The sequence below is a fragment of the Coccinella septempunctata genome, chromosome 4 (assembly GCF_907165205.1).
Source record: "Coccinella septempunctata chromosome 4, icCocSept1.1, whole genome shotgun sequence".
Lineage (NCBI taxonomy): Eukaryota > Metazoa > Arthropoda > Insecta > Coleoptera > Coccinellidae > Coccinella > Coccinella septempunctata.
This window is the reverse complement of record NC_058192.1, coordinates 3,770,593-3,795,356: the sequence shown is the minus strand read 5'-3', so window position 1 is coordinate 3,795,356 and position 24,764 is coordinate 3,770,593. Positions and strand designations below refer to the sequence as shown.

At 37.1% G+C, this 24,764-nt stretch overlaps 2 protein-coding genes across 3 annotated transcripts in view; both read left to right on the top strand.

Annotated features, from left to right (window-relative positions):
- The window catches only part of LOC123311074, a 31,004-nt gene extending 13,457 nt beyond the window's left edge, over positions 1 to 17,547 (top strand). Inside the window, exons 1-5 of one of the 2 annotated variants that reach the window (XM_044894839.1) lie at positions 4,118 to 4,138; positions 4,894 to 5,046; positions 15,897 to 16,153; positions 16,232 to 16,550; positions 16,784 to 17,547. In XM_044894839.1, coding sequence (XP_044750774.1) covers positions 4,894 to 5,046; positions 15,897 to 16,153; positions 16,232 to 16,550; positions 16,784 to 17,047 — 993 coding nt within the window. In that variant the 5' untranslated portion in view covers positions 4,118 to 4,138 and the 3' untranslated portion in view covers positions 17,048 to 17,547. Of the gene's footprint in view, positions 1 to 4,117; positions 4,139 to 4,893; positions 5,047 to 15,896; positions 16,154 to 16,231; positions 16,551 to 16,783 lie in introns of those variants that run through there. The other variant, XM_044894838.1, reaches the window with a different exon arrangement.
- A 1,543-nt stretch (positions 17,548 to 19,090) lies between these two features.
- The window catches only part of LOC123311076 (neuroligin-1-like), a 167,206-nt gene continuing 161,532 nt past the window's right edge, over positions 19,091 to 24,764 (top strand). The window contains exon 1 of the mRNA XM_044894841.1: positions 19,091 to 19,281. The gene's annotated coding sequence lies outside the window, so the exon portion shown is untranslated. The remainder of the gene's footprint in view (positions 19,282 to 24,764) is intronic.

Sequence of the window (24,764 nt, the reverse complement as noted above, 5' to 3'; positions counted from 1 at the left end):
AGTAGTCACCGAAATTTAATCAAACTGACCTCATTATACCAAACAATCCGTTCAGAATTATCCTAATCATCAAAGCTACATGAAATTAGACCGCAAGGTATGAAATTAGTAAATAATTAATTAACCCCTCTTATGTACAATCTTGCAAGTGTAAACATCTGAGGCAATATCAGTTTGCTCTCATATAAACTTGTTTAGCAGATTCGGAAGACTAAATATCCTTTGATCATTGAATATCTCATTTTTTCTTCTTCCTTGGAATGGGTACAACTTTTCAAGGCAATCCTTGAAGTAATATACAAAATTGTTTTGTTGTTTTGATGCTTCATTTCATCATTTTATTGCATTTTCCTGCACAGCCTCATTAACAGAAAACGTGTAAATAAACTTGAGCCTTCGATGTGACTTTTAATGATTGGACTGTACAAGAAAAATTACGGGAAGTACTAGTTAACACTATTTCCTGATATGCAGAAGAAATTTGAAAGTGAAAGTGTTTAGTTGTATTGATTATTCTGAAGTTTCCTCATGATTATTAAATAAATCCTAATACGAACAAATTTTTATATCATTAACCGTCCAATATAATGGATCTTTTTGCATTAAACTCCAGGGTTTGGTATATACAGGTAGGTAATGAAATGCAGATGTTGAAAAGGATCGATTCAATCATTATCTATAAAAGCAAATTCGGTAGACAAGTTTCATAAGTGTCTCCTTTTTTCTTCGGGTGTTGTCTACCAATGGTATGTTGCTGACCTTAAAGCATCCGCTCTTACTTTATTGGGGTCAGTATACGTGAATTTTTCTTCGCGAATGCCACTTTTTTTATGAAGGATGCAATTTCTTCGACGTCGCCAATAGAATGTTTCATCTTGATTCGATAACTCATCCATAGAAGAAATTCTTCGGTTTTGATTTGCATAATTTGATAGTTTTCTAAGCAAACATCCTGCGTACTTGCTTCTTTCACCTTTACAGTAATTAAATACATCCGTTTGAAGTCAATTAGTGGCATTTGAACAGATCATTAAGGGCATTGAAATCGGGAATTGATATTGATTTTGGGTGATCTGAAATTTATTTCCTAAAAAACTGGTTTCCACATATAAGGCTCACAAAAATGCTGGAGAATGTTTGGATTTCCCTCACAAAATGGAATCTCATATTGTGATAATCCCAGTCGAACTGAGCCTTTTTATTGTGTTGAATTGAAACCGATAGAAAACTACCAAGTGGCTAATTTTGTATCACACTTATTGACCTGTAAAAAGACAATATGGCTTGAAATACTTTGAACAAAATGCTTTCATTTACCATATAGAGAATTTTCCTGAAATGAAGAGAGAGTTGTGGACCACAAATTGTTCTCTCCTCACAACATCAAAGAGTCGGGTTCAAATGGAACGTACTATTTGTTTTCCTTGGAAAAATCCGAAATAAGTGTGCCCTCCGATTCTAACAAAGTCACAGTTCTTCGGGTTATCGCAGCACAAATCTTTAGAGCGGCTCCAACAGTACACGTATATTTTTATATACGAAGAAATGCTCTCAGAGGTTTCACGGCACGAGTCACGGGATAAAGGTTCATCTGTTTCCATAAGAATACGGACACTTCGTTGACTTTTGAACCCTTCGAAACGCTGCATTCAAAGAAACACATTCATTCCGAACGTTTCGGCTTTATTTCATTGGATGTGAGATAAGGAGTTGGGAAATTGTTTCAGCAAATTGCCGAACAACTCCAGACACAGCGTTGATTCAACTGGGGCTTCGACAGAGTTCAGAAAATATTCAATTGAAGAAAAAAATGGTGAAATGGATTAATTGAATTCATTATACAGCTTTAATTAATTTGCTTTCCTGAATTTGAGCCTAAGAGAGCAATGTAACATCTCTATCTCCTTCACACAATACTGTCGGCAATATTTACCGCTTCAGAATCGAGTATCAATTTCCTTCATTCTTCTAGAGTAGACTTAATAAATAATAATGATCCACCAACAATGGTGTGAAATCGATATCCTTACTCTCGGACCATGGTCGGTCTACAATTTTATGAAAACTGAAACTTTTGCGGTTTCTTGAGGTGGTCTGGAAGGTTCTTGGTATGAAACTAGGACGCATAAACTTGCTTTTGAAGAATACCGTGCGTGATATCAGAAATCAACGGATGTTTCAGGCTGATTTTCTGGAGAATCGAATATCAGATATTTTAACACTAGATTTTTAAGGCCAAAAGGAACCATTTTTTCCTATACCATTTTTTCCGAATCGGCTCGGTTTAAAAGATACAGGCTGTTGAAAAAACCTTATGAAAATGTTATTTTTAGTTTTATCTCACAAACGGTTTCATCGAATGCGAAATGAATTTTGGAATATAGTTTTTCATTTAATTGATGAATCTATTTCGAACACAAGATATCACCCACGTCTTCCAGTTTTCTCATTATGACCATTATGTACCATAAAAACCAACAAACTCTTGAAACTAAGTTTCGCGCGAAACACGCAATTTGACCCAAGAGGAATGTGCCCAAGCGGTAGGGTAGTTTTGCGAGAAGAAGGGTGCACATACACAAGAATTGCAGAAAGGTTTGGAGTTTCCCATACAAGTGTGTCCAGAATGTTGCAGCGATTCAGGGAGACAGGCATGAATGTCCGAAGACCAGGACAGGGTAGACCACGGGTAACAACTGCCATTCAAGAACGTTACTTGAGAGTTTCTTCGTTGAGACAACGGTTTGCAACAGCTCGCCTCCTTCAAATTCAGCTTGAGCAAACTCATGAGATGCAAATTAGCACTCAAACAATAAGAAATCGCCTCAGAGAGGCCTCGTGTCAGGGCAAGAGGCCCAGCTCTTACCCCAGCCCATCGAAGGGCGCGTTTGGATTTTGCGAGAGGGCATATCCATTGGGAAGAGGCCGATTGGGAAAGAGTTCTCTTCACAGATGAGTCTGGATTCTGCCTCTACCATTGTGATCGACGTTCCCTTGTATACAGACGTCCACATGAAAGATATGCTCAGTGCAATTTCCTGAATACTACTGGTTTCGGGGGAGGATCGTTTATGGTATGGGGTGGAATATCTTTGACTGCTCGCACAAGCTCATTGTGGTTATTGATAATGGAGCTATGAAGGCTGATAAGTATATGAGGAACATTCTTGAAGAGCATGTAGTGCCATTTGCCCCATACATTGGTGAAAATTTCATTTTTATGGACGATAATGCCAGACCCCATCGTGCGCGCATCGTTCAGGAGTACCTTGAAGAGGTTGAAGTCTCTTGGCCAGCAAGAAGTCCAGATCTCAATCAGATTGAGCAGGTTTGGGACAAACCTCAATAGAAGGCTGAGAAGTTCAGAAAATCATCCAGCTACTCTTAATGACTTAGGAATCCAACTCGGGGAAATCTGGGAAGGATTAGATCAGAACATTTTAAGATCACTCATTTTGAGTATGAACCGTCGTTGCCGAGCTGCAATTAACGCAAGGGGTGGAAATACCAAGTATTAAATCACTTATCAGCATTTCAGTATTTTGAAAATTGTTCATTTCTCTTCTTTCACATAAGATTCGGTGAAATCCTGAATTTTTCTTCCATTTTATGTGTCTTGTTTCGTTCAAAACCTTCCGGAGAGAACATAAAAAATAGGTTATAAAGTCAATGTAGAGTTAACTTTCATTAAAATTGAGTTTTTCAGAATGTGCGTTAATTTTTTTGCACAGTGTAGTACCTATGATAACTTGCGATCTGTATTTCTGTTTTCGAATCTCCTAGATCTCGAACACGGGTATCATATATCCCAACGAACAATTCCCATGGGGAATATTTTCGATCAGCGGTTTGCGCTAAACAGTGCTCAGTTGTTCATAATCGAATTGGCGTATATGGACACTTCTCATGTCTGCAATATTCACACTTCACACAGAAAGAAACACTGGCTGTGTTACTGTTATCTCGTGGACGGAATTTCAAATCGTTCTCTCTGTCTGGTGATAACGCAGGAATGCCTGAAATACATTTATCTGCTCTCTTTTGGTCCAGACACTTATTTGAACTACATACAACAAGTCATAATCGGCACCGTGAAAAGAACCATTGTTGACAGGAGGGTTCTCTGCAATAAATTGCTGTGACTTGAGAATTGCCCGCAATAAATAATAATTCAGGAGACTTGTTGTCTTTATGTCACGTCTAGTCGTCGAGTTACAGAATTACAGATTTGTCCCATTTGTGATTTGGGTTTCGCCGACTCTTGACTACCCTTGGAGGTTTAAATTGTGACAGTTTACGACCATTTACAAGGGGAAATTCTCGTGAACAATTATCGGAATGGTGCAAAGATGATTTTTTGTCATATTCATATAAACATATTGATAAGTTTGTCTTCTATTATCAACTGTGTGAGCTCAAACGATTCATATCTTCGGGAAATGTTGTAAGGTCTTTCAATAGGAAAATTGGCACGGTATTTCTCACGATTATGAGTCAATTTTCCATCCTAACAAGAAAATCTTGGGACAGATCTGCATCATCCTTACAAAATGTGACCATAATCGACGTTGCCTTGAAGTGATCAAGTAAATCAGTCTGAAATGGACCATTATTCTCCAAGTGAAACTTTGCAGTGCACATCTCCCACAAGTGTCTCCTTTCTTTCGAATATCTTTTCGCATGTTATGAACAAATAAGGTGGTACAACAATGGGTCAATTATTCATGAAGTACATCATTCAGAGTCTGGGGAGAAATTCTTGTTTTAGATGGTGGATATTCTGATTTATGTCATACTAAGACGTTTGTTTCCAAATTATGAATTCCCAACTGAAGAACTAAATTTCATTTCGGTTTTCTGGAAAAGTTTTTTACTGAATTTTTTTTGTTACAGATGATGAAACATGTGCAGCTTTCTCCTTACAGGAGTAGAGCGGATACAGTTTCCCTGAGTTCGACGACTTCTTATGGAAGTTTAAGTCCAGAACCCCTAGGAAGCAGATCTTCAAGTTACTCCTCGCTCAACGAATCCACAAACAACCTACAGGTGAGAAAATCTACCTTATCCCTAACCTAAGGATTCGAAATTCTAGCATATGACGTAGATAATAGGAAGCTTAGAGAGAAGAGTTTGTGTTTATTTTCTAAGAAGAACTGAATTGAATAAAAGCATAATGAAAGGAACGCGTGGGAAGCAGCTTATATCATTTTATATCACTTGTCTCTAATTCAATTATACCTACATGAGATAGTTATAACTGTTCCAGTTCTTTTGAGTGTCGCTTTTCATCTACTGCCTGGGAGACTGTCTAATTTAATCGTTTCTTCAGAAAATTCAGCGGAAAATACATCTTGATGGAATTGTGTCGGTTTACACATACGTATCAACTTTTTATTCAACCTATCCTACAACACCACTGTTCGAATGAATGATAAAATTAAGCTTCAGGTATTCCCCCTCATATGAATTTCACACATGTACGTTGTGAATAAAATCATGTTAATGTTAAATGCATGCCGATCAAAATTCAAGAGTTGACACTTTCATTCTGGAGTTTGTTGATATTGAAACATGGGTGGAATAAATTAATGAAGTATTTATTACCTTTGCGAGAAAAAAACAGTAGTACACGAATAAGTATACGGAATACCAAATACGTAATCACAAGAAAGATTAGGAGCTTTACGTTTTCCGAGATGCCATAAGAAATGTCAGTGCGGGAAGTTAACTTTCATAAATTAAGTTTGAACGCATTATTGCTAATTAGAGGAAATGAAATGCTCGTGAAACGGTTATTAGAACAGAAGTGCTAGGTTTTGTAGGCCTTTTTCATAGTATAGATTCAGGAATGCTCACTAGTTTCCCTGGTTGATCTGAATTAGTTATGGGCAGTTCTATACCGGCTAATCATGATTGAAAACTGCATCATATTTCATGAAATGGCAATTATTGTCGGTTAAACTGTAACTGAATCATTCGTTAACCATATTTTATGGAAGAATCGACCTATACCAACTATTATTAAGCTTGTCGAAGTATCGATAAGCAATGAATCCCAACCCAGCCTAACAAAACACAGGCAAACCTGTCATTATCTCATAACGTCTCCTGTATCAATATTGATGAGCTGTTGTGTAAGGAACAGAGTTTTTTGGAAGAGCAATTATGTTATTTAGGTGTGTAAGTACTTGTAAGTACTTTGCATTACGTTCATTTACATCCCACTCACAATTTTACCATGTGATGAACTGATTCTGCAAAGCACAGAATCCCAACTGCAATCGAATCCATGTTGCAATGCAAAATTTTTGTGGACGACTCAAAATCGATCATATCTGCGATCATTATGAATATATCTACTATTATTGGCTAGACGACGACAAAATTGGTCGACGAGTATGAATCGATTGAAGACTAAATTCGATCGATTAATAAATTAACCTTTCAGCATGATTACGTTCATAGTTTCCATGTAATGTAATGAATAGGGGCATCATGATTGATGGCGTCAGCCCAACCTGTTAAAGCGCTATAAAAAGGAGTGTACAATTTATACAGCCCGTGAGTATTCCCCTCATCTGCTTCATTTACCGAAAGAACAGAATTTTTCTGCGTTCAGCACATCCTCAGGAAACAGCTGAATTTCAGGATTCTGAAGCGGATTAGTTTTTATACGACCTCCATTATGACACCATGACTGCCAACACAGACTGTTTAAATAAATACCACTCCAACTCTGCCCTTATTAATTTTTTGAATGGTTTTACGAAAATTCATGTGAGCATTTAGAATCGAATGGCAGTGGTTTGCCAAGACATGATTAATTCGATTCTTCCATTGTCTTTGAGAAAGTACTTTAAATTTCGCACCTAAAGATATATCTACTTCATTGTTGCAGTCTTGAAGATTTTCAAGGGCATAAATGACGAGGAAAGGTTGACCTGAGATGGGATCTCATAAAATATTCTCGTTTTACTCTGAGTTAAGGATGACTGATGGGGGGATCGTATAAATATGCATCCGAGATGCGAATTTGAATGAGGAGATTTCAATAAACAAGGACATTCTTCGAAGATTGACCCCAGAGGTGTCGACAATGGAATTGATGGATCCCTGTCGAGATCTCCGGGAAGACAATGGAACTGTGGTACTTTACGATCTGTGCGGCGATGTTCTCTCACACTCCGTGGAATATGGATGTGATTCGTGTGTAAATAGGCGTTTATCTTCGAAGGCAAATACAATTTTTCGATTTGAATGATCGAGGCGTTATCTGTTTCGTTATCTGAATGTCCTCCTCCGTATTACATTAATAGCATCCATATTCTGATTCGGGAATCGATTCTTGTGTTGAAGAAACCATCCCAGATACTGGAATTTATCATTAGAACTCCGTAGACGGTTCTGATGAGGACACAATAGATCTCCTCCTTCAAATGTAGAATCTATTCTTTCGGTAGCGAATTTCGAGACCCAGATTTCCTTTCTCAGCCAGTCCATTAGTGACCGCACATCATTAACACCAAGATCTCTGCGACTCTAACGAAGTCGCTTGACGAAATCCGGAGAGAAAAACAAAAACAACCATTTCCGTCCGGATGAGAGAAACCGTAGTCTTGGAATTTCGTACTTACAACCCGTTCAAGAGAACATTCAGTGATCTGTGGGAAAGACACTTCGGTGTTGCGTTCCACAGTTGGGTCGTGTTTCAATTGTATTTCGGAGGCCTTCAATCGACCTTACCATGGCTGCAACCCAATTCTCTCTACGGGATTGTTAAGAGATTTCCCACGTCTTTCGAGTGTTTCTGGGTGATTATGACAGTGTTGAGTAACTGTATGGTATGGTTGATGATTTCGACTTTTTGTCACTTGAGACTGGGACACAAATTTGGAGATATCACACGAGAAAAACATCGAACATTGAGGAATAAATATTTTACTGTGTCAGCTATGTATTTCCCAAATCATTATTTGGTGTAAAAACCCAAATTCACTGAAAGACTAAAATCACCAAAAATCCTAAATTTAAATGGGTCATATTACCGAGTTTTGATTTGGAAAGTGAAAGTATTGACACTCTCGTTCATCCATTTGATTCTATACTCTAATAGTTTACTGAAAGGTGTCCTATTTCATTGAAGAGGAATAGTTTCAGCAGATGTGGAATTTTTTAACCATCTTTCGAAATTCCCTGAAATATGCGGCATGAAATGGACTAACACATATGGGGAATGTTCTTAGGCACAGTCCCACCAACCATAGAACTTGATTTATATCCGAGTGGTCATATTGGCTTACTAATTGACAGAATTCGAATCTTCAGATGAAATGAAGTAAAAAATTGTTGACGTAAGCTCCGATCGAACATTCTAACCGTTTGGAAGTTCAGACCTATCAATTATCTCGAAATTATTGAAGATCATCCTATGCAACCTTAATTGAACATGCGATTTGACAATTAAACAACAGTTTGCGAGAACATATTCACAGAATGGATCGTTTTGAATGTTGAACATAGTTCTTCATTCTGGAAAAAAGCTATGGTACGACTACCAAAACACACTGCTCAGAGGTAACACCTAAAAACAGTACTACAACTAACAGTAGTAATAATATCTCAGCCTTCCATTTTCACCAACAAAAACGTGAGAAAAGTTCCAATTTTTGAGAGTGGAATCTTTATCCCTAATTTTTTGGACAAAAATCACCCCCTTGCATTCTTTACTGAAGTCTTAACTTGAGGAAAAATTTCTACAAGCGCATTCTCGAATCCATGTTACGTGTACAAATACAAACCACTTAAAATATCCAATTCAGAAATTAAAGGTTCATTCCATCCTTGGAAGTTCTTTACCCTATGTTATTATCCCTTCATTAAGATCCCAGTGTCATCAAAGCATCTCACGCATCAACGCTCTAAAAGTCTACATCATTTCAGTGCTGGTATTCTTCTTTCTCACTCCCACAGCGCTCAACGTGAGAGAGTGGAGGAGATGCTGCAAGACTCTGGAAAAACTTAACGCTGAGGTAAAGAAATTTCGTTCATGCTGGGACGTTCTCATAACATTATATGGGATAACATCTGGCTGCCGCACAAAGTATCCCTTGCTCTTTCCCATTGTTCTCATTGCGTTTACATTGGCTTCTGACGTTGGTGAACTGAAGAAATGGCTCGCATTTTGTCGTTAATTGTAGTCTGGTACCATGCTGGTATTGTGGCGAAGTTAATCATTGGTACGATACAATCTGCGTCATTTTGTCGTAATCGACTTTCTCACAATGGTATTGAGACACCCCGCTTGTGGTTTATCGAATTGGTTACTCTGATTCTGCTTCGAAAATCATTCTAACGCCCTTATTCCCCATGTCACTATTTATTCTTCATGAATTCGTTAATAGACTTCTTCCTGAGGGGTTTTCAAGAAATTTATTCCCAGTTAAGGTAGCTTTTTGAGATTTGCTTCAATATACAGGCCGAGTCTTTAACTCCTACAAATATTTTAACATAGATAGAACCAGTACTAACATTCTTTCATGTTTTTTCAACAACCTGGATCTTTCAAACCGAGCAGATTCGAAAAAAATGATATAGGGAAAAATGTTCCTCTTGACCTCAAAAATATTCTGTTGAAATATTTGTACGAGTCAAATACTCACTCTGTATACTACATTATCTTGAATAAGTCGTAGATATTCAGTTTGAGTGAAGTTGAGCACCCTTTTCGTTGTTGAATTCTCTGTTCCCGAATAAAAAAGTTATTGTACTCTTATCATTTTTTACAAATATGTGAGAAATTGAAAGTACACAACTGATACGGCTTTGAATGAACGTTCAATTGCCTCCTTTTTTGAAGCTTGAATGGAGCATGTTGTGAAGAGAATATTTCTCGATTTTCATTCAAATTAACGAGGAAATTGTTTCGTAGAATACCTACAACAGTATACAATAATGATTGTATTCAGTAGCTCTTTCGCGTATTTCACGCGTCTCCTTTCATTTCAATTTCAATGGACAATTCCGAATGAGCCTTCGAAACAGCTGAAAAAAGTAATTAATTGTTTCCACGAGAGAAAAGTACCGAATCTTTTACGCCAACCATTGTGTTCTGTAGTCACACGAGGCAGAATTATGCAAAACGCGGTTGATATAAATATGTGGGTCACTATTGTTCCATTTCAAAATACGCGGTGTATATTATCAATTATTTATAATTTTGTTTTCTTTGTCTCTTCTATCGTACTTGGCAGCAGTTAATTGAGAATTTATTTCTGATGAGCACGAATGGTTCTTCAAAGGATTCGTGTGATACACTTGACCATTTGCGGAATATACATTAACGTACAGGGTGTTTACCGAAGATGAAACGAGGGGTCAAATATATACTCCTTCTGAGATACGGAGCGTCAAAAATGTTCCAAGATAACATGTTACAGATTCTGTCAGATGGATGCCTCTAGAGAATAGTCAATATTTATGAATCCGGAAGCCAGAATGTCACAAAAATTCGAAAAATGCTTCAGTGTTTTCAGTTTTTAGGCCGTTTTTCTCAGAAATCGTTGGGTTGAGATCATAAGACCAGAGAAGTATTCATTTTGAAACACACAAGAGTTTTTCAGCAGAATACTTACATCTTGTGAGAAGTCAGGTTGGTTACCCCTAAAAACGCAACTAAAACGAACAGTAGGCTAATTTAATTGTTTAAAATCATTAAAAACTATCAACTTATCGAGAATTTTAACGGAATTCTTCCATATGTGTAGTTTGTGATGATCGAGCTAACAAAATATGGGCTTTTTTCTACCTTCTGCATTTTGTCCTATCTTCAATGAACGCCCTGTAGAGAGCAGTCAATCTGAATGGATTCTTTACTCCAGTGGAAACCGTGGACCAGTTTCGAAATGCCATGCTCGCGGAAGCGACAATCTCTTCCTATAAGATATGGCTCGAGATCAATTGATTTTTTTTCACTTCAACGCCTCGCCCAAAAATGCAGCGATTTCGTAATAGCGTTAGGTAAAATCCGATTGTACGGCGGGCCTAACCGCGAGCAACAATAATCATCTAATGAATTCAGTATCTGTTAGGATGTGAGTCGACTAATAAGTTGCGATTCAAGCTCGCATTCGATATCCGCATAGCTGGGAAGGCTCATCCTGTCCCATGTTCCCTTACCTGACTGAGTTTTATGGGTCTTTGCCCTTCCGCTATGGCGACCGGCTACACTGGTCCGCAATGATAGACATCGCCACTATTTAGACGCGCAGCCTTGTCGCGAATATTTTTTCAGACGGAACAGCATCGGTGGGAATTTCTGCCATGGAGACTCAATTTTTTGAGTTTATTCTCAACCAGTACCGGATTAACACATATTGGCCATCAGTCCAAACTCTAAGATGACTATGATATATAAAAATTGCTGGTTCTGCTAGTTCAACGTCCAGCTAGAAGGTCCAAACTGGTTAACACAGCTTGTTCCTCATTTTTTACTGTTATTAGGCATCTCAGGGACTAAATTCTACACACCCCAATTGAAACTTCCAGATTCGTACTTATCGAACTGTTTGGTTGGTGGACCACACTCTTGAAGTCATGTAATACCGTTAAGATTTGTGTTCGCCGAAACAAGAGGGCGGATGTAGAGTTTGATTCTTTCAAAGGGGGGTAAGTACTTTGTAAGCTGATACGGGGCACCGGAAACAGCCATTTTGTAAGGAGGTAGCACGTGCTGTCCGCAATATGTGCCCACCTGATACGAGATTGTTCAAGACGGGACTCAGTGACAGGAAGCACAATTAGGAACGGTTTCACCCTACATTGAGTACTTGAAATTTAAACGCGAGGCGGTAAAGGCTTCAAATCAGGGATAATCTAGGGTTACGAAAACTCCATCTTTACGACGGCGTTTCATGCGAAGCACAGCTGGATTGTTAGAGCTTCTAATCTAAAAACCAGACGAAATAGGGGTTAGTTAATAAGTTGATCATCGATGTATGCCCAATATTTTGCACAATATACTAGGATATATTGAAAAATTCTTAGCCTACTATAGAACCAAACAAAATTTTAATGTCAAAATATTTAATTACTCAACATATTCTCCTCTTAATTGGATACACATTTATTACAGCGAACCTTCAACGTCTCTAGATCTTTCAAAAAAAATTTTTTCTTCTTGCTCTGCAAACCAGACCTCCACAGCTTTGATTACCTCCTCGTTGGAAGAAAATTTCAGTTGAAGAAAGAGATGATATTCGGATGGAGCCAACTATGGCGAATAAGGGGGTGTTCTAGTAATTCAAACCGTAAATCACGAATATTTTGCATGGCAACATGAGATTTGTGTGCAGGGGCGTTGTCCTGTAAAAACAAAACACCTTTGGATAGCTTTCCGCGTCTTTTCTCTTTAATTTTTTCCCGTAGAGTGGTCAGTAATGTCGAATAGTAATCTCCGGTTATTGTTCTACCCTTATCCAAAAAATCAATCATGATTACTCCATGGCAATCCCAAAAATCTGCGGCAAGAACTTTTCCAGCAGATTTTTGGACACGAACTTCTTAGGTTTTTGAGAACCAGAGTGTCGCCATTCCATCGATTGTTGCTTTGTTTCTGGATCGTAGAAATGTACCCAAGTCTCATACATAGTAACAATTCGGTTTAAGAAGTCTACATCGTTTTCAAATCGAGCACAGATCGAACGCGATGTTTCTATCCTTGCACGCTTTTGGTCAACGTTCAAACATTTGGGTTATTGTTCGTTGCTTTGGTAACGCAATATTTTTTTTTATGCATGGAACTGGTATCAAGCTCCATCAACTTATAGAAATGCTAACTGGAATGATGGTGTATTTTGATTATTGTTGAAGGTATGCATAATTACACCCGACTTTCATGTTTAAACAATAATTCATTACTACAGTTCTCATATTACATCTAATAGCCGCCATATAATAAGAAAATTATCCCTCAGTTTCTATTCCTATTAATTCTTCTTAATTCAATCAACCTCATGAATAAGTCCATTGTCTTTGGGAACTTTGCCACTTTCTTCATTCATCTGCAAATTCGCACTGGATTGAAAACAATTAGAAAGTCCTTGATCGCGTATATAATTATTTGTCCTTTGTTTCATTGGGAATTCTGAAAATGAAATTTTTATGAGAAACGAGCTAATTCATTCTGCTTAGAAATAGGGAAAATCCTATTTATAATTAGCTATCTTTGGTTTCAGTTAATAGGGAATATTACCATTCAATACTTTTGAATATTTTCAAAGATTCTGAAAATCCTTGCATTTTTACTGCTTCGAAACATTGCCAAGAAGTTATCCACCAACCAGAAAGTGAATCAAACTCATAAAATGGATCTTCATATTATGTAACTTCTTGTTCTAACTTTTCTTCCCCTTTTACTGAAAACTTGTTTATATTTTTTTCGAAAAGTAATCATTTCTGTATTATTTTCACTGATATCGCTAGGCGTGAAAGTTTTCGAACACGTTGATTGATACGTTAACGTCGTAATGTATTCAAATTAATTTTGGATGCTTGTTAATATACACCGGAAGCGCGTGAGCCTAAAGCTTAATATCGGATTTGGAGAAAGATGATGAATACGCCCAAATAGCTCACAACTTCTTTGATATCCAACAACCCTCAATTAAAATTTCATGCCAAGCTTCCTCGAATCATTCCCCCAGGCATAATCAAAAGAAAATTAAAACACACCTTAACAAAGGAGCTACGCTTCTAATTGGATGAAATGGTCTTTAAATAGTTAAAGTGATCTGTGAAACATATGGCGTAACACCGAGCGAGTTCGTTTAGAAAAAACGTAAGTTTTGGGATGCATTATACTCGAAAAATATTTCGATTTCTTGCGTTGCGATATTTTTCTATAGTGACACGTGGTTAATATGTTTAAATTTAATATCATCCATAAATACTTCTCGAACGCTGAGAGCTTCCACACATCAAAAGGCAATAAAAACAGGCATTAGAGACTCTACTTTTTTCTTAACATCATATAGACGATTCCCCAAAGCTGACGTAGAACATTTGCCACGGCTCGCACACTCAATAAGTTCGAATAACATTTGGTACTTAGACATATGCAAAGCATAAACTGCAGGGAAGCCATCTGTCCGGATTCAGTGAGCGACAGGATGTTTTAAGAGGATGAAGGAAAATTCGGAAGCACCAAAAAAAATGCAGCACGAACCCTTTGGGTCTGCGATAGTTTCAGGGCAACTTATGGTAACCATATGGAAGGTATGTGTATCGGGCTTCGCTATTGACATGTCTTCCCAGTTGGAGATGCGATTGTTCTACCTTATGAAAACATATTTTTCTTCTGTACCTTGCAGAACAAGTATTTGTAAGAGTAACTTCGAGGAAATCTACATGGTGATTTACCATCTCAACAGTTGTTGAGTTATTGAGATTCCTATGAAAAAATCGTGAAATAACATTGAGTATCAACCCAATTGAATGCTCAAGGCCAAAAGTCATACTTTTTCATAGTAGGAAGTAGGATATGATTGATGAAAATAACGTGATGTGGAAAATCGAGCAAAAATATTCTGTTTTGGAAACAATCACTCGATAAAGAAAAAGCAGCTTTTGCTAAATGTTAAAAATCCCCCAGCAATCATTGTTTAGCACGTAATCACGAATATGTTCATCCCAAGTGGCTTTAAACCCCTATTCAGGGCAAATAAATGCTTTCTGTTAAGACCAGCAACATTACAACCCCCCACAGTCTCTTTTATAGGTATACCTAACCTAAATACACATCTCCAGTGAAATCCAGTCTCTAAAATTAGATTCGCTGAAGGTGTGTTTGCAGTTCAATTTGACATGTCACAGCTGCGAAAGTGGGGTGAAATATTATGTTTTTCGTTACCCTCTCACGTACAGGAAGACGGCACAAGGAGGTACATCTTGGCATGTGCCAACGTCTTGTTTGAGACTGTTTTATTGACACGTCGCTATAGGGCTCGTGTTCAGATTTATGTTGTCGTGGGGTTGAAAAAACCATATGTGACGGATTCTCGATTCCGGTAGTAAATGGGTCAAATGCAGATGTTTGTTTGGACTACTAAATTGCTGGAAAATGTTTGCGGGTAGCACTGTCGCCACCTGCCTAACTTCATTTTCGTGATTGAGTCGAAGAAACTTCCTGTTGATATTCGAAGAGCTCCCATTTTTGGTTTTCAGACTTTTGCCGTTGTTTTCTTAAGGCTCCGGAGTGGTAAATTGTTGCTGTAGGAGATTTACATATTAGTTAAGAATATTGATGTGCCTTCTATTTCAAATACCTTTCAATAGTTACGACATCTGCTCCAATAGTCACTTTATGAATTGAAAGAGTCCATCTGACTCTATTTTTGACAGAATGCAGGAATTATCTTCCTCTTCTTTCTTATAAAATTAGACGACAGGAAGTGGAAGAGATATTAGCTGCATCCAGTGGTCTCAGGTGACATTTTAAATATACTTTCGTATCAGGACCGTAACAAAATTCCCATTTTTCTTTGAATTGATTCGGTGTGATTCTTTCCATAATGCAAACTAAGAAATAGTTTTTAAACACGAAGATTCTCCTGTTCTTTTAATCTATTATGTCTGCTCTTTTCGTTACTAGTCGTCTCAATGATGCAGCATTGTACTTTTTTTAAAAATACCTCATTTATTCGAAGCCTGATACTTTTCTGTACAACCGAGGAAATTAATTAAGGTGCTTGTTTCATTCAGTTCTTCCCAATGATAAGATCACCTGAAAAAATGTCAGAAAAGCTGAATATTCATTTGAAAAATCGAAAAAAACAGCCACTGTTTGTTCTTTGATTCGAGATTTCGTTGAAAATAATTCTAATCTTGTTCGTTTCTTGCAGACAACCATCAAAATATACGCAAGGTGCTTGAGGTCAGACATTGAGTACAAAACTTTATCCATAACCTTCCAAAGCACTTGTAAGGAAGTCGTTGGGATGCTGCTAGGCAAATACAAGATGAAACACAGAGATCCAAAATTGTTCTACTTGAGTATGGAGGTGACAGTGAGAAAAGCTGGCGTCAGGACAATCTTGGCACTTGATGATGAAGCTAGACCTGCTGCTCTACAACTATGCCATCCTAAGGGAGACTCAAAGTGAGTGCAAGATCATGAATTTTAAAATTTAAATGCCAGTCATCTTCTGAATACGCAAATAAATGACTTTCTTTTCAGATTTTCTCTACAAACCAGAAGAGGTGGTTTGGTGAAAATATACGACTCAGTGTTGAACAGCAATTCTCAATATAAAAGTCTGTTGGTCAGCGCTAAAACTTCCTCGGACGAACTGATAGCTCTACTGCTGAATTGTTATAACAGTAAAGAAAGGGTTGAGCAGTTCTCCATCTACGAAGTCAACACGGAGAAGGAACAACAAAGGAAACTGCATCCGGATGACAGACCTCTTCAGGTTCAGCAGACGTGGATACCAAATCAGAAATGTCATTTTCTCCTTCGCAGAAATCCAGATTATTTGCCACTATCCAGGAGAAAAGTAAGTTCAGAAGAATATTGAAATATACCATCCATTAAAATGAGTATACAGGTGCCCTCTGTTGGTAGAAAGAGGAAACAATGCCGTAATAAGTGAAGCCTGTTAAAGGAAGTTAGATATCGACTTCATACCTCTTTGATTTTTCAACAGAGGTTTCTACTAGTTCAGTTAGAATGATACACAGAATATTTCGAAATTTTAGCTCTTTTTCTATGAATATTTTCTTTTTTCAGATTTTTTGGATAACGGATCCTCCAGTGCCTAATAAAATGGTCCAATCAACGCCACATCTCTTGCAACTGTCCAAACCCCAAGCAGTCTTAGCAGCTGAAAGGAAGTCAGAGGAGAAACCAAAATCTACAAATTCCAGTCCGAAACATAGGGAATACTATTTAACGCAAAACAAAGACTTGAAGATTTTCGGTAGTAGCAACGCCTTGACGAGTAGAAATGGTACTCCTTCCTATGCCGACTACGAAAATTATTTTTACATATAGACTGTACAAAAGTCGCAATTGTAAATATAACATTGCCTTTTTCGTGACAAATGGAATTGCCCGTTTTGTAGATAATGTGTGAAGTCTAGTTGTTGTATAAATGTTTATTGTTGAACCAAAGACTAGTATGTGACTGCTAATTTTCAAAGTATTTTGAAGAGTCTCTGGTAGCTCTAAGTTATAATCGAATGTTTATTGTTTATTTTTTTCGACGAAGAGTTTTTAGCTTTGTTTTTGTACATATTATATTCTACTTTGCTGCATTACAGACACTTCACGAAAAAATTCAATCCCTTCTTGGATTAAAATAAATTTGAAAAAATCGATTAAATCGAGCATTGAAGCTCTTCGGTATAGTACTGGCGGAAGTTTTTAGATTTCAATATCACAGTGCAATCAAAGTATGAATATTTCTAATTCAAATGGACCAAAGAATTCATATGTAAATAAGATTTACAGTTTTTTATTCTAATATATCAATAAATGAAGTGAATTTTCAATCTGCCTTTTTATTCTTTACAACCTAGCCCATGAAAGAATAACACAAACGCAGGAAGATCTGAGTGAAGATTTATAGGGATGTCGCACATTTTTTTCGAAATTAGAAACTACCCATTAATTTTTCCTCATTTTTTATTTTCAAGGGGTGAGGTGAATAAATGTTACTCCGTAGAAAAAACCTGTAACTTCCGTAAACGTGACTGGAAATTTATTAACTGAGACTATATCTGAATGGAATTCAACGTATATTTCAGAAACAGATAACAACAACATATTGAATGTTTCAATTCGAAACTGGAGTACTTTATCATGTCGCCACCTTTTATGAATCACATACTTCACAATGTAAGATGAGTATTGGGATATACCTATTATTGTGGCATTATTGAGTATACATCCATCAGAGAGTTAATCCTCACTGGTGGCTTCAATATGAAGAGAGAAGATATGTTAAAATTTAAAATAAAACCGGATTGTCAGTGTGTCAGGGTGTATAATAAACATACCCCTTCTCTTATGAAATATTGATTCTTGAGTGTTTCTTGGGGATGAACGGTTTCCTTAGGTACTTCAAGAAGGACAACAGGTAGTTTATACAATGACTTTGGATTGTTTGGAGGGAATACACTCCACAGCCACCTTCTATGCCCTCTCATGATGTTGTCGTCGAGTTCTGATGAAATCCAATATCTGGGATGACTTGATGGAAGTTGCTCAACAAGTTTCTTGCCCGAAGGTTTTATTACATTGGTCAGGAATGGCAGAACATTCTAGAGTTTCTTCTCCCTCATCACCACAGACTCTGCTCTGCACTGACAGTTACTGCTATCTACCACAATTCAGTGTAGTCTGAATTTATCTAAAGATCGATGGATCACCTCAAATTCCTAACTCTTTGAGTTGATGAAAATTTAACAATAACCTGTGTGAATAAAACGTCAGTTACAGCTACTGCACAAATTTCACAGTCAGTAAAAGGCGGTGCAAGGAAGAAAACCAATATATCGACACCTTTTTCACCCTTGTTGAAAATGAAACACAGCTTGAAATTCAATTCTGCGTAGGCGGACTTCAGCACAGAGCTGCCGCTCCATCTGAGCCGTGGGAGTAGAAGCAGCAGCCGAATCAAACAATATTTTATGGCCTCACGAATTCCCGTTAATTAAAAATTGAACTGATCACGTTCATCATGCGACAAAGGTCCTTTTTCTCGAGACAACGCCAATTTGAATCGCAGATACGTGTTAATTGCTCCGTTGGGATCAGGAGGTGTACCCCTTGGTGCAGAGGTGGAAGTTTACGAGAAATCCTTTCCTCTCACACTATTATGGTCTCCTCCCACGCAAATAACCCGCGGCTGTCAGTACCTTCAAACTCATCACGTAGATTCAGTCACCTCAAGCAGAACGTGTAGCATCGGCCACCCATCTCTCTCAGATAATATCGATTGACGTCAGATGTCACAGATGCTGCGCGCGCGCCGCAGCTTCACGTTTCTGAGTTCACCCTCAGCATCCGTCTCCGGCCCGGGCTATGCGGCAGTCAGGACGAAGGTGTCCTTACGCCGTATCAGGATTACTTTTGAGGGTTTGAGCGTCGCGTCCGTGACCGACGCGCGTACGTAGTTTGGTGCCGATTCGGGTTCGAACCGGAACTAGGGAGAAATTTTTTGCGCGTTGGTGGATTTCGGGGGTTTGCACGTTCCGAGGATTGATTGGGGATGGAATTTTAAGGTAGGAGCCTCATTCATTTCGGGAAGTTATCGTGATGATGTATTTTCAAGTGATAACCAAGTTTTTTCGCTGAAAAGTTCATTTCAACTCAGTCCATTTGGAATTCCGATAACACAAATGGCAATAATGGAATGAAAAAATGTTGACCAGTTGAAAAAAATTTCAATAATACAAAAAAATTTATATAATGAAGCTGTTAGTGACATCCTAAGATATCATGGACATCTACTTATTGTGCTAATTGCTGACCCTCCTATCAATAGAGGAAATTGAGTTCAATAGCCACCAAGCACGTATGATTTGATGCCCTTCGATAAGATTTTTGGGATCCACTTGAAAAATACAATCATTTGGGAAAATAAATTCCATATAGGATTGAAATATCCCTTCCTCATTCTTCTTTCTTCAACAGAATTGGTTTTTCTCATGTCCTTTTTATGGACTACATGGTCTTTTTATTGTTGTGTTCGTTTGTTTTATTTCCAGATATTTTGCTATTAAAAACTGAAACTCTATCAGAAGAAAATTTGCTTCTTCTGTTATATCTACACTAACATACCCACTGAAAAGGGAAATGATGCTACTACAGTTTGTTTATTCATATAATATGGCCATACTTACTTTATTACAGTTTTTCAATTCACCCATTCAGTGATGAATCATAAAGTTTTGAAATTTTTCTTCTGGTGTTAGTTATATTCAAATCAATGGTTGTTAATTATGAACATTCGATCTGCCAATAAAATGAATGACGAGTGCTGGCACTTCTTTCAGAAATCAATTAAATTCGAGATCAATCATAGTAGATGAAAGGATGTAGGTACTGTACAGTATTAATGTTATAGGCGAAATATTGTCAACGTCTAAAGTGTTCGAAGGACATTTTTCTCAGTTCAAAGCTCAACTCAATTTCTTTGAGAGAAAATTCAACATCAGTTTCAGAATTGAGACACAGTCGGGAGCTTTTAATGATTTTTGCAAGAAGAATCAAATCTTTCTGTATACCCTAGAGTGAGTCTAGCTCAGTGAGGAAGTCAAGAGTGTATAGCTCCACCTTTCTGCTAGAAATGCAGAAAATTTTCGGTGATTATGTCTCTTCGAAATTTTTTGTAGCTCAACATGCTGTTATCTGAAAATAAAAGATTTTGAGATACAGCATTTGACTGCAAATTGGTGAATGCAACGGGTCAAATGCATCATTTAATTTAATTTTCCCTACGTAAAAAGCTGATTGTATTTAGTATAATAGATGTGACTGTAATCTGCTAATCTATTCTTGTGGTATTTGTCGATTTTGAGTTAAAATTTGTTCTATGCAGTCTGATTTATAACGATAACAATTTTGGGCCGCTGCGGTCAATATTCAAGGACTATATTCAGTCATTCATCTACTTTAGAATTGAATAATTCATGAATTGGTTGTTTCTAGTTACAAAGTAGGGGAGACTGGGGAGGGTTGATACGTTTTTTGGAATTTTTATTCTGGAAACTGAATTATATAAAGAAGCAGGACTTTTCTTATATTATATAATTCTTCAATTAATCGTTCAACAAAATAAATATAGAAGTCTCATATTATAAACATCTTATTCTGTACAGAACGTTGAACACAAAAACAATCAAACTGTCTCAAGCCTCCCCACATATGGGAGGATTGATACGATGTACTGGGAGAGTAATCGAGAGGATTATTTAGCTCAGTAGGTAGGTCAGCAATGATACTGGCTTGCTTTGGTCCCATAGGTGTAGAAAAATCAGGAAATGGTCAGTTAGTCACTTCCACACGAGAAAAGTCGGCCTCGTTAAATACATGGGGATTGTACGGATAAATTCCAGTTTTTAAAAATCCCTTTGATATGTTGGATGGTCAAAAAGGCCTTCATGTAGGCCTATCCAACTAGCTACGGAATATTTTTTGAAGATGATACATGTATCAGGCCTCCCCACGACAAATGTCTCAAACCTCCCTGAAAGCAATTTTTAAAGTGATTTATGTTTTCATCTTATACTCATATATTTTGAAAAGCGAATAAAACTGTAAATTGAGTAGTTTTATTCATATTTCCCAGTGAAATGTTTGTTTATGCCGAAGAATTAATGCATGATCATAAAACCCTTAGGTAACTTGAGTAAAAACTTACAATTTCTCACCTCGAAACACTCTTCGTTGAATATTTCACAAACAAACTACTGTTAGCCTTACAGATTAACGTCACGCAATGCCCTCTGCCAAAGAATAGTGTTCACTAGTATAATACTTTTGAAAACGGCTACAGATCGCGGATATAAGCCTGTATCAAGCCTCCCTATGTATCAATGCTCCCTAGTCTCCCCTACCTATAAACTAATTGATTGCCCTAAATCAATGTCGCGAATAGTATTCAAAACGGGTGGAACTTTTTTTAATGCGAAAACTCAGTTTTCCAAGTATTGTCATTCAAGTCACTTTGAATAATCTTTGGAGCCCTCGAATGAAGTTGAATCCTTGCACCTACAGCCGAAACTTTGAGCAGAAGTTCCGAAGTCTAAACTTAGATTTATTTCTCTCCACCTTAGAATCTGGAAGGTTTATTAAACTTTGGGGTTTGGAATTAAATTTATATGTGGCATTCGCACATATTGGTATGGGGAATTAAACGTCCGTGAACCTTTAAATGGCTTTGTTCCATTCCGCTGGAATCAGGAAAGTTTTCCGATTTATTGAAAACAATTCTCATTTGTTGAAACGTGAGGAAATTAAGTAGGAGTATAGATATTATGATAACTGGCTCAGCCAGTTCATAATGGTGTTATATAATTTTTTTCTTTCATTTCCATCTACACTGCTTGATAATTAATAAGGATAACTTTCTCTTTATTTGTGGTTTTTGTTAAGTTATCTGGAATTTGTTAGGAAAATCTGGGATATTTCAAGTTGAACATTTTTTCTTATGAGACCTTTCATTCTGTTCTCAAAAAACAAGAATGTCAACAAAACTAGGTGCCACAGAAACATAGAAAAATCGTAGAATATAAAATTTCATTTTTCCGAGAAATTATTTCTCGCAATTTCATTCAATGCCCTTAAAATTACGAAATAGAATTTCTCCTGGGAGAAAATCCAGCATTGTTCGCAGTTGGTTCTCCAGGTATTAAAAGGCGGGATTAAATTGATTACAGCGGAATGAGAAATGAATATTATTGATGAGTTTCGACTGTTGGAGTGGGAATTTCATCTGGCCATACTTTGTCCAGGGGTTTTCTCTAGACAATGCTAAATTGTGGTTTCCAGCCACGAATATTATTCATTACAAGCTATCTGTCACAGACCGTAATGAATGCTTTTTCATCTAAATTGCTTTTTTCCGCAAACAACGCCTGGAATGGGAGACTAGGGATATATTAAATTGCGTTTAACCACTCTTGATCCCTTTTGTGGTCCCTTTCTAGCCATCGAAGTATTCAAATTCGACAAATAATTACAATGGACATTTCCTGCCACCACTGCCTTCCTTAAACAAAACTGAAGGATTCACAGACTACACTCAAATATAAATGAAACGAAAATAAAGGAAAAAGGGTCCAGAATATGTCAATTCTCATATCTGTCCCAAGCCACAATTGTATTAGACCATGGGAAATTGAATATTACTCAAATTCCGGTGGTTTTTCAGTCATAATTTCAAAAAGTACACCAGTATGGCTTGGAGAGTTACATTTTCATTAATTTCATACCGAAAAAGAGCTCTAGGGTAAGTTTAGTATTCAAATATGGTGTTTGACACGCGAACATCAAGGGGTATTCCATTGGTGAAACTATAGTGTTACAATAAATTACGATATTTAGAAATCATTTGTAATATGCGCCCGTTTCATTAACGGAATTTGCTTTAAAAGCGGATTCTATAGGAAAAATTGGCTTCAAATGTTTTGGAATAATTGTAGTGACTTCAAAATATGCACTCAGTTGGCATCAATAGAATTCTCTATTAGTTGCGAAAGGTCCTGCTGCACTCAAATTCAATCCTGAAAAGGTTCGCTTCGACTGAAACTGCTAGGTACGTGAAACTTCAAACGAAATACATTTTCTGAAGGTTTTGTCTGAGGCAAAGAAAACACAAACCTGATACTCTGAAGTTGGGGTATAACTTCGTGTAAAAATCCAACTTCTTTGTACCTGTACGGTCCGTCCATCTCACATGTAGGTAACGCTTTTATAACAATGCTCAAAGGAGAATTTGATTTGGCCATGTGAGCATTCTGGTGGAATAAGTGATTGTTCACGTGAGCTGCTTCGCAAAATGGTTTATTGTAATCGTGTTAGTATATTACGGACTAACTGATTGTGATCAAGTGCCTACTGTAATGAAGCGACGATGCTAGAGTTTCTAACCATTTGGAAGATAATCGATCATATCGACCAATCAATTTCATTTACCGAAGAAATATAACATAAACAGGAAGAGTTTTTGACTTGAGAGGTTTCCTGAGGTCAAAAAAAAACAACAATTCCTCTGGGTTGAAGAAATACAGGCTCCTCTATGAAAATATTTAACAAACGATTTTATGGAATGGAATAATATTCGGGATATAGTTTTTCATTGATGTGTTGAATCCTCTCCCAACAAAAATTTCACCCACATCTTCAATTTTCTTCATTATGACCATCACGTACAGTGAACTGCAAGAAATTTTAAGTGGTTGTAGATAAGTTGACCATACGGCAAGAATATTATAGCGATAAATGGATATGAAATGACGATTGCAAATATCCAAGAGATTGATATCCATAGAGGTATTCCATGTATCTCAAAAAGGGAAATTCAATAAGGAACCCTTGTTGTACCGCCAATAATGTGAGAATCTTCTACATGTCCTATGGAGATGGTGCAATATGCACATTCTTCGATGGCGGAGAAGGTATTCAAATATCTTTGGACCCCACTTCTATCTCTGAAGGATTTCATTCCACTGGTGGAAAATATCAACGTAGAATACTGTCGAGATGTTCATAGGATCACAGAAAACTGAGCAGCGCCGATCTTGATTTCTGCATCTTGAAATTCGATGTTTTTCATATTCACAAGTAACATTATTTCAGTGCATTTCACGCTTGGATGCATTCATTAATTATTCCTTTGATGTTCAACATTTCGTGACTACCGATGTTTTCTAAGAGAAGATGTTGCAGCTCAACAAGAATTCAATTTTCCCCAGTTTCAAATTACGTCAGGTTGACTTACTGAAGGGAATTGATAGAGGTAATGTCAAACTCCAATTCGCGTAAGTTTTATCTTTATTTATTTTTCCCATTTCATCTTGACTTCTGGCAAATAAGTCACTATTTGATTTGCTGATTTTCCATATTAATTCGATTGGTTATTTTCGTGAATTTTTCGATATTCTATTCCTCCTTGGATCTGTGGTGTTCCTGCCTAATGAATATCATATTATATTCGAAATTAATTCTCCAACGATGTTACAATCATTTATAGAAACCCTTT